At 33.5% G+C, this 16,339-nt stretch overlaps 3 protein-coding genes across 3 annotated transcripts; 2 read left to right on the top strand and 1 right to left on the bottom strand.

The window, feature by feature from the left end:
* Positions 1 to 3,111: 3,111 nt before the first annotated feature.
* LOC108461759 (uncharacterized) lies at positions 3,112 to 6,212 on the top strand. The gene is made up of 6 exons (XM_017761690.2): positions 3,112 to 3,614; positions 4,132 to 4,260; positions 4,348 to 4,468; positions 4,543 to 4,624; positions 5,514 to 5,667; positions 5,777 to 6,212. Exons 1-6 carry the CDS (start codon positions 3,309 to 3,311, stop codon positions 5,909 to 5,911), a joined length of 927 nt encoding a protein of 308 aa, XP_017617179.1. The 5' UTR covers positions 3,112 to 3,308; the 3' UTR covers positions 5,912 to 6,212.
* A 516-nt stretch (positions 6,213 to 6,728) lies between these two features.
* Positions 6,729 to 10,486, bottom strand: LOC108463222 (DEAD-box ATP-dependent RNA helicase 38-like). Its single transcript, XM_017763164.2, has 8 exons — positions 10,201 to 10,486; positions 9,819 to 10,112; positions 8,921 to 9,160; positions 7,936 to 8,001; positions 7,373 to 7,777; positions 7,195 to 7,306; positions 7,036 to 7,121; positions 6,729 to 6,946 (listed from the first exon to the last, which is right to left on the bottom strand). Exons 1-8 carry the CDS (start codon positions 10,375 to 10,377, stop codon positions 6,884 to 6,886), a joined length of 1,443 nt encoding a protein of 480 aa, XP_017618653.1. The 5' UTR covers positions 10,378 to 10,486; the 3' UTR covers positions 6,729 to 6,883.
* A 619-nt stretch (positions 10,487 to 11,105) lies between these two features.
* On the top strand, positions 11,106 to 12,670 carry LOC108462265 (uncharacterized). Its single transcript, XM_053020389.1, has 4 exons — positions 11,106 to 11,135; positions 11,231 to 11,351; positions 11,427 to 11,508; positions 12,396 to 12,670. Exons 1-4 carry the CDS (start codon positions 11,106 to 11,108, stop codon positions 12,571 to 12,573), a joined length of 411 nt encoding a protein of 136 aa, XP_052876349.1. The 3' UTR covers positions 12,574 to 12,670.
* Positions 12,671 to 16,339: the final 3,669 nt, after the last annotated feature.

The raw sequence follows: 16,339 nt of genomic DNA, 5'->3' as shown, positions 1-16,339 counted from the left end.
TTTTGTCAGCCCAAAACCATGTGAATCTTATTAGGAGAATAAATAAGCAAAGAGAGAAACAAGGAAAGTACACTTCTCTAATTTATTGTATATATATTTAAAAAAAGCTTGGTATTATTAAAAAGGTTAAATGATTAAAAAGCTCTCAAAAAATCAATAATTAATCGATTGAGTCCTAATTAAAAACCATACCCAATTGAGGTTTTAATTACAAAGTAATAATCAATTAAGTATTCAGAATTATCTTTCCTATTAAAGCCCTTAATGTATGATAAGTGATGACATGACATATGACGTTACAACTGAACATAATAATCGATATAAACACTTAATGGCATGGCATATTATAAATTATTTTTACAATTTTTTTAATTTCATATTTAGAATAAATTTAGATGTCAAATCCGATAAATTTTGATACTAAAAAACACTTAATTCGATTGTGTTTAGTTTAAGCAAAGTGGCATATAAGTTTACAAGAACTAGTTATGCTTAAAGCAATTCTTGTGTAGGGACAATAATAATAGTTGTCAATTAATATTAAATTTAGAAATTAAAAAAAAATCATAAATAAATGGTTGAATTTTGACCAACCAAAAATAAAATAAAAAAGAAGTCCCTAAAAAGAAAGGAAGAAAAAGTCATTGTCAATTAAGAGATAAGTCCATGGACCTTGTTCAAGAAAAATAAATGTCTAAATTTGAATCTTAGTCCCTGTATTTTTAAACCTTTGGAATTTAGTCCCTCTTATTTTAAATTAGACTTATGAAATTAAAAGTAAATGGACTAAATTTTAAAAGTTTGAATAGTATAGGGATTGAGACTATGATTAAACCGAAAACCCATAAATTTAATTATTTTTATTTTTATTTTTATTTTTATGAACAATAATTTCCATTAAAAGCAAGCTGAAGTCCAAAATGAGATGCTGACAAAATCATCATTATCTAAGCAAATATATGCAAAGAATATTCCAATTTTTTAAAAAATTATAAATTCTTAATGTCTGGTTATATAATAAATAATTTTTTTATTCTCTTTCTAGATGAAGCTTATTTTAGTCAATTTGGTTTTAGGATATTTTAAAATATATTTATTTATATTACAAAAATTTCAAGATATGGAATTTGGTTTTAATTAAAATTGATGTTGCTCAATTAATTATAGTAATTATAATTTTGTAAAAAATTGATTTATAAGTGGTTAAAGGTTGGATTATTGCCTAGGTATGGAGCAGCTTAAAACTTGTGGTCAGTATCTATCCTCTTAACGGAGAAATTATTTTATGAATCCTTCTCATTATATTATCCATGGTTCCTTCCCAATTATTTAATGACATTCCAACAAATTTTTTCATGTCGTTGACACATAACTTTTGTATTTTTTTTTACTTTGAACCTTGAATTCCAAACCCAAAATCTTGAATCCTAATTCTAAAATCAAAATCAAACCGTAACTCAAATAATTTAAGGTTCGAGTTTAAGATTTAGTATTCAGTGTTAGAGCTCAAGATTCAGGGTCTGAATTTTGAAGTTTAATATTTTGGGTTTAGGATTCAAGTTTAGGGTTTAGTTTTGATTTCAATGTTAGGGTTTAAGATATTCAAGTTTAATATTTTGGGGTCAAGATGAGATTTAGGGTTCAAGATAAAAAATATAAAAATTACGTGTCATTGACATAGAAAAAATTGTTGAAATGTCATTAAATAATTAGAAAGAGACCATAGATAATGTGGTGAGAATAGTTCGTAAAATAATTTCTCACCTTAATAGGCCCATAAAATGTGGAAGATAAGTTTTTGGGCTCGTTCTAGTAGAAAAATCGAAAAATAAAAAAATTATTATATTAATTTTGAAAAAAACAATATTTTTTATTAAAATTTAGAGGGATGAAAATGAGATTGGACAATCTATTTATTTTATATAAAATTAATATTAATAAGATTGTAGAGTAAAATCTATTTCCATGTAAAATGTGCAATCATATCAATGTAGCTTTAAACACAATAGATTCGTTGCTGACATAAAATAATGAGCGGAGAATTGTGTGTCTTAAAGAACCGAGCATTGTCTCTTCTCATTGGCTGCTTCGATCCACTGAAAATGTCCTATTTTTTTTTTATTTCACTTTCTCCACAGCGCGTGGAATTTATTTCCTTTTCTATTTCCTTTTCAAAATTAAATTTATATAATAGGAACCATTATATTATGGTTTAATATCATATTTGGTATCTGAACTTGATATTTTTTTTAAATTTGGTACTTAAATCTTTTTGGTTCAATTTGGTACCTAAACTCGACACTTTTTTCTTGATTTGGTATCTAAACTTGACACTTTGCTGTTGGTATTTAAACTTTTTGGGGGTCCAATTTGGTACATGAACTTGACTATTTTTCTTAATTTGATACGTAATCTTATTTTTGTTCGATTTGGTACTTGTCAAACGTTTTACAAATTACTCTAATATACTAAAGATTTTTTTTATGAAGCAGCAAAAATAATTAATGTATGATCGACATATTACTGTTTGATTATTTCTTCAATCACATTAGTTTCTAACAATACAAATAGATGAATTTTTTTAATAAAAAGAACCAATTTATTATTTGATCTAACTTATAGGGACTAATCTGACCATTTTTGGAGTAGAAGGGATAAAAATGCAATTTAACTCCTACTAACGAGGGCTTTATGATACTTTTACCTTTCAACAGTCTATTTAAAAATTTTTTTACCCTAGAACTATCCATAATTTCTCTCATTCTTTAAAAAAAAAAAGGATAAAATGTGTTTGAGCATGCTTAAATCGACGTTCTTCTGCATTAAAATGTGTTTGAGCATGCTTAAAAAATTCTCACCATTGCTTACATCAACAACAAACAGTGTTATCAATTTGGACCGTAATGATATTATAAGGACCAAATTATGCCAAATTAAAGAAAAGGGATTAAATCACAAACTTCAACAAAATAGAAGGAAATGTTATAATTAAACCCCATAATGATTAACCCCAAATAATACGCTGAAAAGGTAAAAATAACTACTCACTCGCTTGACAGAGCGCGTGGGTAAACTCACTTTCTCGAATCACCATTCACCACCATGACCACATCCTCTGATAAAAGGAAAAAAGAAAGCCTCTTTAAACCAAATGTGAAGAAAAACTCTTTATTTTTTAAAGGGCTAACCGTATTTAACGAACCGGTCCGGTTCCGGTTAACTGTGCAGGATAAGCGCTCCCTTCCTCTTCCTCGCCGGTTATCTGTTTGGTTTTTTTTTGTGTATCGTGAATCGTTCGATATTTGCGAATGGCTGAGTTGACTCGGGCCGAGGTGTATACGCCTCGGTCGCTGCAAGTATGGAGGGCGCTTTTGAATTGGCTTGCTTTTTTCTTTCAGATCTTCGCTCAGATCATCAGAGCCGTAGGTCAATATCCTTTGCTTTCTTCTTCGTCGACGACGGAGACGAAGACGACGACTTCGTCTTCTACGCACCGTTTTAAGCCCTTGCCAGTCGTTGACTCGGTCGAGATCGAGTGTCCCTCTACAGTCGAGATCGCTGCCGTTTTGGACTCACCCGTTCCCGTTGACGAAGACCGAATCGAAAAACTCACCGTAAGAAATTGTTTTCATTTTTAGTCAGATTTATTTTCTTTAAATTACGCAATAAAAATGCAATTTCATAGAAATGGTGTTAGAATTTCAATTACCGCTTTAAAAAAATTCATTTCTTTATTGTTAGAAAAAAATTAGAATTTGTTAAACTTAATTTGCTTTGAAAATTAAGTTGTTTGAAGAAGTAGATAAGCATTTCACAAAGAAATTAAAATTATGAACTTAGAGTTTTAGCCTTTATTCAATTTAACCTTGAAAAAAGAAATACTAAAATGATTTATTACTTGGGAGATTTTGATATGCAAAACATCACACAAGCGAGGAATTCTTTTCTCTAGTCGTTGCGTTGAAGAGCGATTAGAGCGGCGCTCTCTCGGGGTAAAACCATGGCTATTGAAGAGCTTTACTTGTGTGATGTTTAGTATTTCAATAGATGTAAAAGGAGGACCTCTCGATTCTTGAGGTTTTGTGCAACGATGTATCACCGATGTTCTACGTCTAATCATTGCTCCTGCAGGTAGTTCTCGACTTGGATGAAACTCTAGTATGTGCGTATGAGACATCTAGTCTTCCACCGGCCCTTCGCAGTCAAGCAACGGATGCTGGATTGAAGTGGTTTGAACTTGAATGTGTATCTTCAGACAAGGTTTCATATGAATAATCAATTCTCTACTCTAAATGCCTTGCTATTTACACGATAGCTTTTGTCATTTGTGTGCTTTGATCCTTGAAGGAATTCGAAGGGAAACCTAAGATCAGTTACGTTACAGTGTTCGAGCGCCCGGGATTGCAAGAATTCTTGAATCAACTAAGTGAATTTGCCCAACTTGTTCTATTCACTGCTGGCCTTGAAGGTTTGCGCACTATTAAACATTGTTTTTTTTTCATTCATTTTCATCCTTTTATTTGTTTCCCCAATCCTCCACAGGCTATGCTAGACCGCTTGTTGACAGAATTGATGTGGAAAATCGATTTAGTCATCGACTTTATAGGCCTTCTACAATTTGTACGTAAGTACCACGTCCTTCATATGCTCTTTCTATGATCTTCCGGCCTTCATTCTCTCGGTTTTGTAGATGGGGAATTATACTGCTAATGGTTCTTTGCATTTCATTGCCTATGTTATGCTAATGATACTTTTTGGGGGTACTTCTGCCCCAGAAATCCATGAGGGCGAAAATCTAGATGTGTTAAAGCTGTTGATTGAGTTACATTTATAAATGATCATTTACGAAAAATGAGCAGCAGTTCAACTTCGAATTTTTGAGTTTCAAATAGGATTTTCATCAGGTATTAGGCCATCTTAAGGTAATGTTTGTATGCAAGGAATGCATTGATAAGGTTTTGTATTAAGATTTTGGAATCAGAAACATGAAGGAACTAGTTTTAGTGCCCGAAAACTCCGTATTTGTGTGAAGCTTTTGATGTTTTAGAAGCAAACTTGTGCTTTGTGTCAGAAATTATACTAGTAATGGTTCTTTACATTTCATTCCCTATGTTATACTAAATGGACCTTGATCATGATACTTTCCGGGGATTCTTCTGCCGTGGAAATCCATGAGGGCAAAAATCTACACGTGTTGAAGCTGTTTCTTGAGTTACATTTATAAATTCCCGTTTACGTAAAATGAGCATCAGTTCAACTTCGAATTTTCGAGTTTTATGTAGGATTTCATTGGGTTTTAGGCTGTCTTAAGGTCACATTTGTATGTAAGGAATGCATTGATAAGGTTTTGTATTAAAATTTTGGTACCTTAAACATGAAGGAACTAGTTTTAGTACCCGAACATTCTGTATTGGTGCAAGGTTTTTGATGTTCTAGAAGCGAATTTGTGCTTTCCTTTGTATCAGATGCATAATCAATCGACTTCTTCGTGATTTTCTTCTGATATTTTACAGTGAGTTTCGGGAACATGTGAAAGACCTCTCCTGCTTATCGAAAAATTTATGCCGAACCGTTATCGTAGACAACAATCCCTTTAGTTTCTTGTTGCAACCACTAAATGGGATCCCATGCATTCCATTTTCTGCAGGGCAACCACATGATACACAGGTACCACGATTCCCGTCGTCTTAAAACTCGTTTTCTTCATTCAATATCGATTAGTTATAGTATGTCTGATTACTTACACAATGTTTACATCTGTTTTTATGTCGAAAAGCTTCTGGATGTCCTCCTTCCACTTCTCAAGCACCTTTCTCTACAGAAAGACGTGAGACCTTTTCTTTATGATCGGTTCCACATGCCCGAATGGTTTCAAAAGCAAGGGATCCCTTCTTCTAGTTGGTCAGCGTAGGAAGAAAGAGATTCGTTACATGTACTTTCCGTTTGATCTCCGTCCAAAGGTATCATAAATTTTACAGATAGCATCTGAATTCCGTCGATAAACGCCAACGATGTTTTGCAAATGGATTAATGCAATGCTATCTCTTATTCTATTAGGTAAATCATTTATGTATTTAGATCCACATAAAAAAAAAATTGTTCATTCTTAGTGTATCTTTGTTTATAGGCTTGCAATCTTGTTTGAATGTTTTATGTTTCTTTCAGAATTTTGTAAATTTTCTCCTCAAATCAATTATTATTTTTAGCTTTAACATTGGTATCCGTGTTGGACAAAGCAGACTGATTTTTTATTTCGGGTTTTAGTTATTTCAATTTTGGGTTATTTCAAATTTGAATTGCTTGAGTTCAAGTGAACTAATTCAATTTTTTAAATTGGTTCGTTTTGAGTTCAAGCACAAATCCTTCTAATAAAGGTATAGGGCAAGAACTCAAAATTTAGGGGTGCTCAAATTTCGTTAAAATTGAATTAATCAACCAAATCAATCTAATTCAAGATTTTTGAAAGTTTGATTATCGGTTAATTCAGTTTGAAATTGTGTAATTAACCGAACTTAATAATTAATAATACAAATTATAAATAGTTTTAATTCATTTAATTCGTTAAATGAACATTATCAATTTATATTTTATATGTTTTATATTTGTTTTAACCAAGAAAACAAAACATAAACATATAAATTTTATTTAATTCGATTAATCAACTGAATTAATTAAAATATTTCAGTTCGTTTAATTTTTTTTGAAAAAATTTCGATTCGGCTATAATGTTTTTATTTATAAACCTTTATCTATCATTTCATGCCAAAATGTAAAATTATGAAAAATCCAAGCACAAAATTTACCTAAAATTCCCAAAATGTCCTCCAAAAATCCCAACATGTAAATTTTAAACTCCAAAATTATTCCAAATTTCAAGCTTTGGTTACAGTAAACCAGCTGATCTAAGAGCAACTACAAAGTCTTCCTCATTTCTCCAGTCAGGAACCTGCATCCATAATAACATGAAAATGAAAAAGCATAAAAGGAAAAACAAAATTTAGATAATGCACACATCATAGACATGAGAGGGCTTACCTCTGCTATTTCCGTGCCGAAATGTTTTTCGATTTTGGTCATTATCTTTTCGTCTGCATCACCGCATAGCAAGTTGAACACAGCTCCTGCAAATCCATGTACATGATGTTTTAACATAAGGACGAGACGCAAAAGGGTTCAATCATTTCGACAACTTACCCTTGCGGCCAAATCGTCCTGCTCTGCCAATTCTATGCATGTAAACCTCACAATCAGGTTCCGTAGGATGGTTATGCTTCACAGGAAGGTCATAGTTGATCACCAAATTGACCTGCAGATATATACAGTATTAAGATGTTGGCAACTCGAAAAAGATTGATCAAAAGGGAAACGATACCTGATCTTGATCAAAACCCCGAGCAAGAAGATCGGTTGAAATAAGGACTTGAGTCAACCCATCTTTAAACTCTTTCACTATCTTGTCTCGGTCTTCTTGCTTGAGAGCACCTTGAATTGTGGTAACATCGTAACCAATTTCAACAAGGGTCCTGTGCAACGTTATTGCACTATTCCTGGTGCGTACAAATATTATCGTCTGTCCTACGCGCTCTCCGAATTCCAAAATTCGGTCCTTGATCACCATAACCTTAGCAAGTTCATCAGGACAATTCACTTTGTACTGTTTCACCGACTGTAATGATAGTTCTTCCTTCTTCACAAATAACTGGTTGTGATTTCCTTTAACTGTCTTTGCAGCAAATTCTTTAACAGTCTCATTGAATGTGGCAGAAAAGAAGAGAACCTAAAGATTAATTCAAAACCAGACATTCAATCCATCACTAAGCATGCAAAATCACTTATTACAGACAAAACATCATTAGCATCAAAATATTAACAATCTTAACATATGCATCCTAGACCAAATAAATAACATTTAGAATATATGTCTGAAATAAAAACCTGACACTGAGGATTGACACATCGAATCTTGCTCATTATGTCCACAGAATCACCTTTAAATCCATCCTGTAGCAAACAAATGTCCATGATGATCAACAGTAAGTTCATATGATTGAACAACATGATTAAAGCAATGTCCATTCTTCCAAAATCAATCAGAAGGCGGGCATTTTGATTAATGCAATAAACAAACATAGGTAAAAGCAATATGTAGGCCCTATACTAAGAGTCGGATTGCATTTTGCAATCTCTACTAAAAAAATGGGCATATTAATCTAACTGGTCATTTAGTTTAAAATTTCATCCATTTTTGCTGTTGAAAACTGATCATTTTACTTCAACATGAGGTAAATGTGGACGCCATGTTACATACGCCAGTTTTTAATAGTACAAATAGATGTAATTTTTTTAAAAAAAGGACCAATTTACTCTAATTTGTCTATTTTTTAGTAGAAGAATCAAAATACAATTTAACTCCTAACATATGAACCTCCATGATACTTCTACCAACAAACATACTTACAAGGGAGGGAAAATCAATACTACCATACAAAATCAAGTCATACATAAACCAAGTAAAGCTTTAAAAAAGCAGCATTAATTGAAAAAATAAAGAGAACTCTAAATTACAAATTCCAAGCAAAAATAAATCATTAAACCATAGATTAATATCGTGACTAAGTTTGGCCTGACTTAAATTTAACCTGACTTGATTTATAAACACACCTTTAGATTTAAAATGAGTTTGGGTTAACCTTCTACAAATATAAACAGGCTTAGAAAAAATTTTAAATCCATATTTTAGATAAACTTAAATTTAAACAAGTATAAAATATGTTAGTATTTATGTTTAAATCCGACCTACAAACACTTTTAATCATAGATAAACCAAGCGAAGCTCTAAACAAAAGCATTAATACAGAAAACAAGAGAACTCTAAATTACAAATTCCAAGCAAAAAATAAACTAGTAAAGCATAGGTTACCTCTGCAAGCATGTGATCAGCCTCATCCAACACAAGAATCTTGAGATAACTCAAACTCAATTTATTAGCACGTATCTGATGAATAATAGTGCCCGGGGTGCCGATAACTATTTGAGATGTAATAGGCGGCCTAATAGATTGTTCCTTGACCTTATGAAATTCATTTCCAAATCCCGCTCGAATAGCACATTCTGAAGTTATCCCACTATATTTCCCCATCTTCCTAAGCACTTCCAGATTCTACACAAAATAAACCCAAAGCTCGAATTTCATTAAAAAAAAAGTCAATGATCATAATTAAAAACCAGATTTCATTAAAAATCGAAAATTTAAATTCATTCATAAAAACTAGACTCAAATAACTAAAATAATTCAAAGTCGATAATCATAACTAAAAATCGAATTTCATTTATTCAAATTCATAAAATTAAACTTTGAAGAAACAAAATAACCCAAAATCAATAATCATAACTAAAAGTCAAATTTCATTAAAACATCAAAACTACACCGAAATAATTAAAATAACTCAAAAATTGATAATCACAACTAAAAGTTGAATTTTATTAAAACATCGAAAATTCAAATTCATTAAAATTAAACCAAAATAATCCGAAATTAATGATCACAACAAAAGTTTGAAATTCATAAAAATTAAACTTAAATAACCAAAATAACCACCCAAAATCAATCATCATAAATAAAAGTCAAATTTCATTAAAACATGGAAAATTCAAATTCATAAAAGCTAAAATAATAGAAACTAAACCTTAATAATCAAAATAACCAAACATAACCCGAAGTAAATGATCATAACTGAAAATTCAAATCCATAGAAACTAAAAATCAATGATCATAACTAAAAATCCAATTTGAAAATTCAAATCGGTAGAAACTAAACCTGAATGGCCAATTCTCTGGTAGGACAAATACAGAATGCTTGAGGAGCTTTTAATTTCGGATCGATACGAGATAACATTCCGAGAGTAAAGCAAGCAGTTTTTCCAGAACCATTATGAGCTTGAGCAATTAAATCCAAATAAGGAGGATTCAAAATCATTGGCAAACTAATTGCCTGAATTTTACTAGGCTTTTCATATTTCATCTCAACGTATAACCCCTTCAATAATTCTGGTAACAAATTCAATTCCTCAAACGTAAATGCCGATACGTACGGCGTATCCCCTGACGTAATCTGAAAAACAAAATTACGACTCAAAATCTTAAATCTCTCGATCAAACTAAACAAAAAACTAAAAATTTCTAGATTCAAGAATGTATACGGTTTTAATGTTGGAGCTTTCAGGATCATGAAAGAACTTATTATTGCTCTCGTTGATCGTTAGGTTTCCGATTTCGATTTCGGATGCGATTGCATCGTGTTTTAAATCGGCCAAATGTGTCGTCGTGTCGGCGGCGGAAATGGTGGGCGCGGCGGAATCTGCGGCGGTGGCAGCCATGAAGTTCTCTAAATTAAGGGAACTAATGGCGGGAAGGTAGGTTTTGTTTCTTTTTACGGTTAGTTTCGATGGAATGTAGAAACTATATATAGGGTAACTTTAGCTTAATAGTTAAGCAGTAATTTTATGGGTCCAAAATTTAATTATAAATTTAATTTTTTAAAATATTATATATCTAATATTTATTGTTTAGTGGTAATTTTAGCTTAATACTCTCCATTCGTTTTGAATTAAATAAAATAATTAAAATATATTTTATTTAAATTTAATTATTAAAAGTATGTAAATATATTTTTAAAAATTATATATATTTTAGGATAAATACAAATAACTTTATCAATATTACGATATAAGGGAAATTTTATTCAAACTAACTATAAGATTTAAACTGGATTCAAATATATTCGAAAGAATTCTATTATTATTTCAATCATTTGTTGATATATTTTAATATTTTATGATATATCAACAATTTTAGTGAATTTTTAATTATATTTTTATAAGTTTATAAATTCAAAAGTGTTAATTATAATTTATATTTATTTGATATTTAATTTTTTATTTAATTGATTTTTAAATTAAAAATTGTAAGTCAACTTAATATTTTTTTATGTGCATGACTAATACTATTAAATTACGCTGATGTGTCAACAAAATTATTTTCTTTATAAATATTAGATATTTTTATTGTTGATCGACGCCGTCTACCCCTTACTGTCAACAAGCCTATGCTCTCTCCCTCTTTTGTCGTCATCTGGGCAGCTGGCAAGCCTATTTTTGGCCGCCGTTCAAAGCTCCACTCTTTTTTTACTTCTTTTCCTCTTTTGTCATTTGTGTGCTTTGATCCTTGAAGGAATTCGAAGGCAAACCTAAGATCAGCTACGTTACAGTGTTCGAGCGCCCGGGATTGCAAGAATTCTTGAATCAACTAAGTGAATTTGCTGAACTTGTTCTATTCACTGCTGGCCTTGAAGGTTTGCGCACTATTAAACATTGTTTTGTTTTCATTCATTTTCATCCTTTTTATTTGTTTCTCCAATCCTCCACAGGCTATGCTAGACCGCTTGTTGACAGAATTGATGCGGAAAATCGGTTTAGTCATCGACTTTATAGGCCTTCTACAATTTGTACGTAAGTACCACGTCTTTCATATGCTCTTTCTATGATCTTCCGGCCTTCATTCTCTCGGTTTTGTAGATGGGAAATTATACTGCTAATGGTTCTTTGCATTTCATTGCCTATGTTATGCTAATGATACTTTTTGGGGATATTTCTGCCCCAGAAATCCATGAGGGCGAAAATCTAGATGTGTTAAAGCTGTTTCTTGAGTTACATGTATAAATTATCATTTACGTAAAACGAGCATCAGTTCAACTTCGAATTTTCGAGTTTCAAGTAGGATTTCATCAGGTATTAGGCCATCTTAAGGTAATGTTTGTATGCAAGGAATGCATTGATAAGGTTTTGTATTAAGATTTTGGAATCAGAAACATGAAGGAACTAGTTTTAGTACCCGAAAACTCCGTATTTGTGTGAGGCTTTTGATGTTTTAGAAGCAAACTTGTGCTTTGTGTCAGAAATTATACTAGTAATGGTTCTTTACATTTCATTCCCTATGTTATACTAAATGGACCTTGATCATGATACTATCCGGAGATTCTTCTGCCGCGGAAATCCATGAGGGCAAAAATCTACACGTGTTGAAGCTGTTTCTTGAGTTACATGTATAAATTCTCGTTTACGTAAAATGAGCATCAGTTCAACTTCGAATTATCGAGTTTTATGTAGGATTTCATTGAATTTTAGGCTGTCTTAAGGTCACATTTGTATGTAAGGAATGCATTGATAAGGTTTTGTATTAAAATTTTGGTACCTTAAACATGAAGGAACTAATTTTAGTACCCAACACTCCGTATTTGTGCGAGGTTTTTGATGTTCTAGAAGCGAATTTGTGCTTTCCTTTGTATCAGATGCATAATCAATCGACTTCTTCGTGATTTTCTTCTGATATTTTACAGTGAGTTTCGGGAACATGTGAAAGACCTCTCCTGCTTATCGAAAAATTTATGCCGAACCGTTATCGTAGACAACAATCCCTTTAGTTTCTTGTTGCAGCCACTAAACGGAATCCCATGCATTCCATTTTCTGCGGGGCAACCACATGATACACAGGTACCACGATTTCCGTTGTCTTAAAACTCGTTACCTTCATTCAATATCGATTAGTTAAAGTATGTCTGATTACTTACACATTGTTTACAACCGTTTTTATGTCGAAAAGCTTCTGGATGTCCTCCTTCCACTTCTCTGTTGTTCCAATAGGGTCGGAAGCGTGTAAATTATTGTACTAAAAAATCACACAAAGTTCAATTCCCAGGGAAGAGAGGTGGATCACAAGGATCTCTTAAATACCAAGTCTTTCCTTAGTCAGAATATTCCTTCTAACGTAATTTAATAGCACAATTAAATACTACTATTATACCCTCAAATATTGAAAGAAAAATAGGACAAAAAGAACACAAGAGTTTTAACGAGGTTCGTAAATTATACCTACGCCTCTGCACTAACACCAGATGATAACTTTACTATCTCCAAAATATTACAAACAAATAGAATTCCTTAAGAATTCTCAAATGGGAGAAGAGAGAAAACTAAGAGAGAAAGATTGGTTGGGATGGTTGAAATGAGAAATGGTTAGGCCTATTTATAGTTGAGGTTCAGGGACTAACTTGCAAATGGCCTAAAAAATTAGGGACCAAAGTTGCAATTATCCCATTCAACTTTAAACAACTTGCCTATCATTTTTTCTTTCGGTGCCACTTGCACCTCCCAATTTTGACTTTTCAACACCCATTTTTTTTTAATTTGACTTTTCAACAATCTCCACCTTGAAGATTTGATTAGGATAATCACATCTTCACATACTTCCTTCAACTCCCCAAATTCGATAAAGCTATCTTTTGTAGTGCCTCCAAATGCGCCTCGAGCGCCATACACCTGAAGGTGCTCAAATTTTAGGATGTTAATCAAGTTCAAACAATGATTAAACTTGATTGTTGTTACCACCTTAGTCATCATATCTGCGGGATTATCTGCCGCCGGAATCTTCAAGTAGAATTTTCCTTTTCAAAGACTTCCGCACAAAGTGATATCTTACGTCGATATGCTTGGTTCTTGAATGATAGACTTGATTTTTCGCTAAATGGATAGCGCCTGATCGTCACAATATAGACTAATGTGACTTTGAACAACTCCCAAGTCTTTCAACAATCCATTAAGCCAAATAGCCTCCTTAATGACTTTCAGAATCGCCATATATTCTGCTTCAGAGTAGACATACCATCAGAGATCGTAAGGTAGACTTCAACTCACTGGGGCTTTCGCAAGAGTAAACAGATACCCGTAGTTGAACGACGTTTATCTAAATCACCAAAGAAAGTCGGAATCAACATATCCAACTACAAACCGACCAAGTGCTTCATCCCGCTCAAAACTAAACCAACATCTACGGTTTTTGAAGATACCGTAGAATCCATTTCACTGACTTGCCAATGTCCTTTTCCAGATCATGCATATACCGCTCACAACTCCAACAACTTGTGAAATGTCAGCCGCAGACACACCATCGCATACATCAAACTCCCAACTGCATTAGCATATGGGACTTTCGCCATATATTCTCTTTCATCTTCAGTCTTCGGAGATAATTGAGCACTAAGTTTCAAATGAGAAGCAAGTGGGGTACTTACATGTTTTGTGTTTTCATTTACACCAAAACATTGTAATACCTTTTTCAGATATTGCTTCTGATTTAAACAAAGCTTGCCTCTCGGTCTATCTCTACTTATCTCCATGCCGAGAATCTTCTTGGCCTCACCTAGATCTTTCATCTCGAACTCTTGATTCAACTGAGCCTTCAGCTTATCTATCTCTGTTTGGCTCTTCGAAGCGATTAACATATCATCAACATACAAGAGTAGATAAATGAAAGATCCGTCATGTAGCTTTTGCAAATACACACAATTGTCATATTTACTTCTTGTGTATCGCTTTTCATAAAGCTATCAAATCGCTTGTACCATCGCCTCGGGATTGCTTCAATCCATATAGCGATTTGTTCACTTACAAACCCAATTTCTACCACCAAGATCTGTGTATCCTTCGGCCGAGTCATATAGATCTCTCTTCTAACTCACCATGCAAGAAAGCCGTCTTAACATCAAGTTGAGCTAGCTCCAAATTCAACTGTGCTACCAAGGCCAACAAAATTCTAATGGAGGAATGCTTCACAACAGGGGAAAATACATCATTGTAGTCAATTCCCTCCTTCTGAGCGTAGCCTTTAGCTACCAACCTTGCCTTGTAGCGAACATTTTTCTTGCTAGGAGATCCATCTTTCTTTGCGAATACCCACTTGCATCCGATTGCCCTTTTACCTTTCGGTAATTGCACCAACTCCCAAGTATTGTTCTTCAGGAGAGATTGCATTTCTTCATCCATGGCGCTTTTCCATTTATCACTTTCTAAGCTTTGCATTGCTTCTTGATAAGTGATAGGAATATCATCATCAACAACGGAAGGCGTGAGGCCACCATATCAAGAATCGAGCGTGTTTACGAATTTCTCTCCTTGGCCTTGCAATCGCAATCGTTTCAGTGTACTTAACGGTTCTTGGGTCGAACCTCTTCAACCTCTAATTCCTCCATTGTGGCTGGAGAATTAGACTTATTAACTCGGCAAATCCCCATCTGCTCAAACTCCACTGTTTTGGAGTACACTCCACCTTGTGGAGTATCGCTTGTCTGAATATCTTCATCTCGCTACCTTTTTCAATGTGGCGATTCATCAAAGGTAACATCTCTCTACATGATCATTTTCTTTGTGTCTAGCACCAAAGACGAAATCCCTTCACCCGTAAGTGATTCCCATAAAGAGAGCTTTCTTTGCCCTCGGATCTAACTTTGAATCCTTCACATGGTAATATGCGGTGGATCCAAACACATGTAAGGAATCATAATCAGAGCGGCTTTCCGCACCATACCTCCATAGGAGTTTTTCTTTCTAATGCAGATGATGGCAAACGATTAACAAGATGACCAGCAGATGTCACAACCTCATTTCAAAATTGCTTGCCCAACCCAAAGATTGGACAACATACATCGAACTTTCTCCAAGAATGTTCGATTCATACGCTCGCCACTCCATTCTCATTGTGGTGTATCCCTAATCGTGAAGTGTCGAACAATACCATACTCTTGGCACACATCAAGAACGGATCACTTCTATATTCCCTCCATTGTCCGGCCCTAAGCCGCTTGATTTTCATGCCATCGGTTTTCGATCATAGTTTTCCATTTAAGAAAAACTCCAAGCACTTCATCTTTAGTTTTCATGGTATACACCCAAACTCTTCCGAAAAGTCATCAACAAAAGTAACAAAGTAGTGTTTTCCTCCCAACGAAGGTGTTTTGGAAGGCCCCACACATCCGAAAGTGAACATATTCCAAAATACCTTTTGTATTATGGATAGCAGTCTTTAATTTCACTCTCTTTTGCTTTCCTGAACACAATGCTCGCAAAATTTTAATTTGCAAGCCTTTGCACCTTTCAACAATCCTTGCTTTGCTGAATTTGCAAGGATTTTTCACGGCATGTCCCAACTTCATATGCCACAACCGCATTGAGTCCAATTCTTTGTTGCTTAAGTCGCAATGATCGCTCCAATAACTGTACTACCTTGGTAGTAATACAAGTTATTTTTCCTGATGCCCTTCAATATCACAAGTGCGCCAGATGTCACTTTCAAAACCCCATCTCTCATAGTAACAACTGAACCATTTGATTCCAAGGCTCCCAATGAGATGAGATTTTTCTTCAAACTGGGCACGTACCGAACATCAGTTAGAACTCTGGTTGATCCATCTTGATTCTTTAATTGGATTGAACCTATCCCAACAGTTTT

This window comes from Gossypium arboreum, chromosome 10 (assembly GCF_025698485.1).
Source record: "Gossypium arboreum isolate Shixiya-1 chromosome 10, ASM2569848v2, whole genome shotgun sequence".
NCBI lineage: Eukaryota > Viridiplantae > Streptophyta > Magnoliopsida > Malvales > Malvaceae > Gossypium > Gossypium arboreum.
This window is presented reverse-complemented; position numbering and strand designations above follow the sequence as displayed.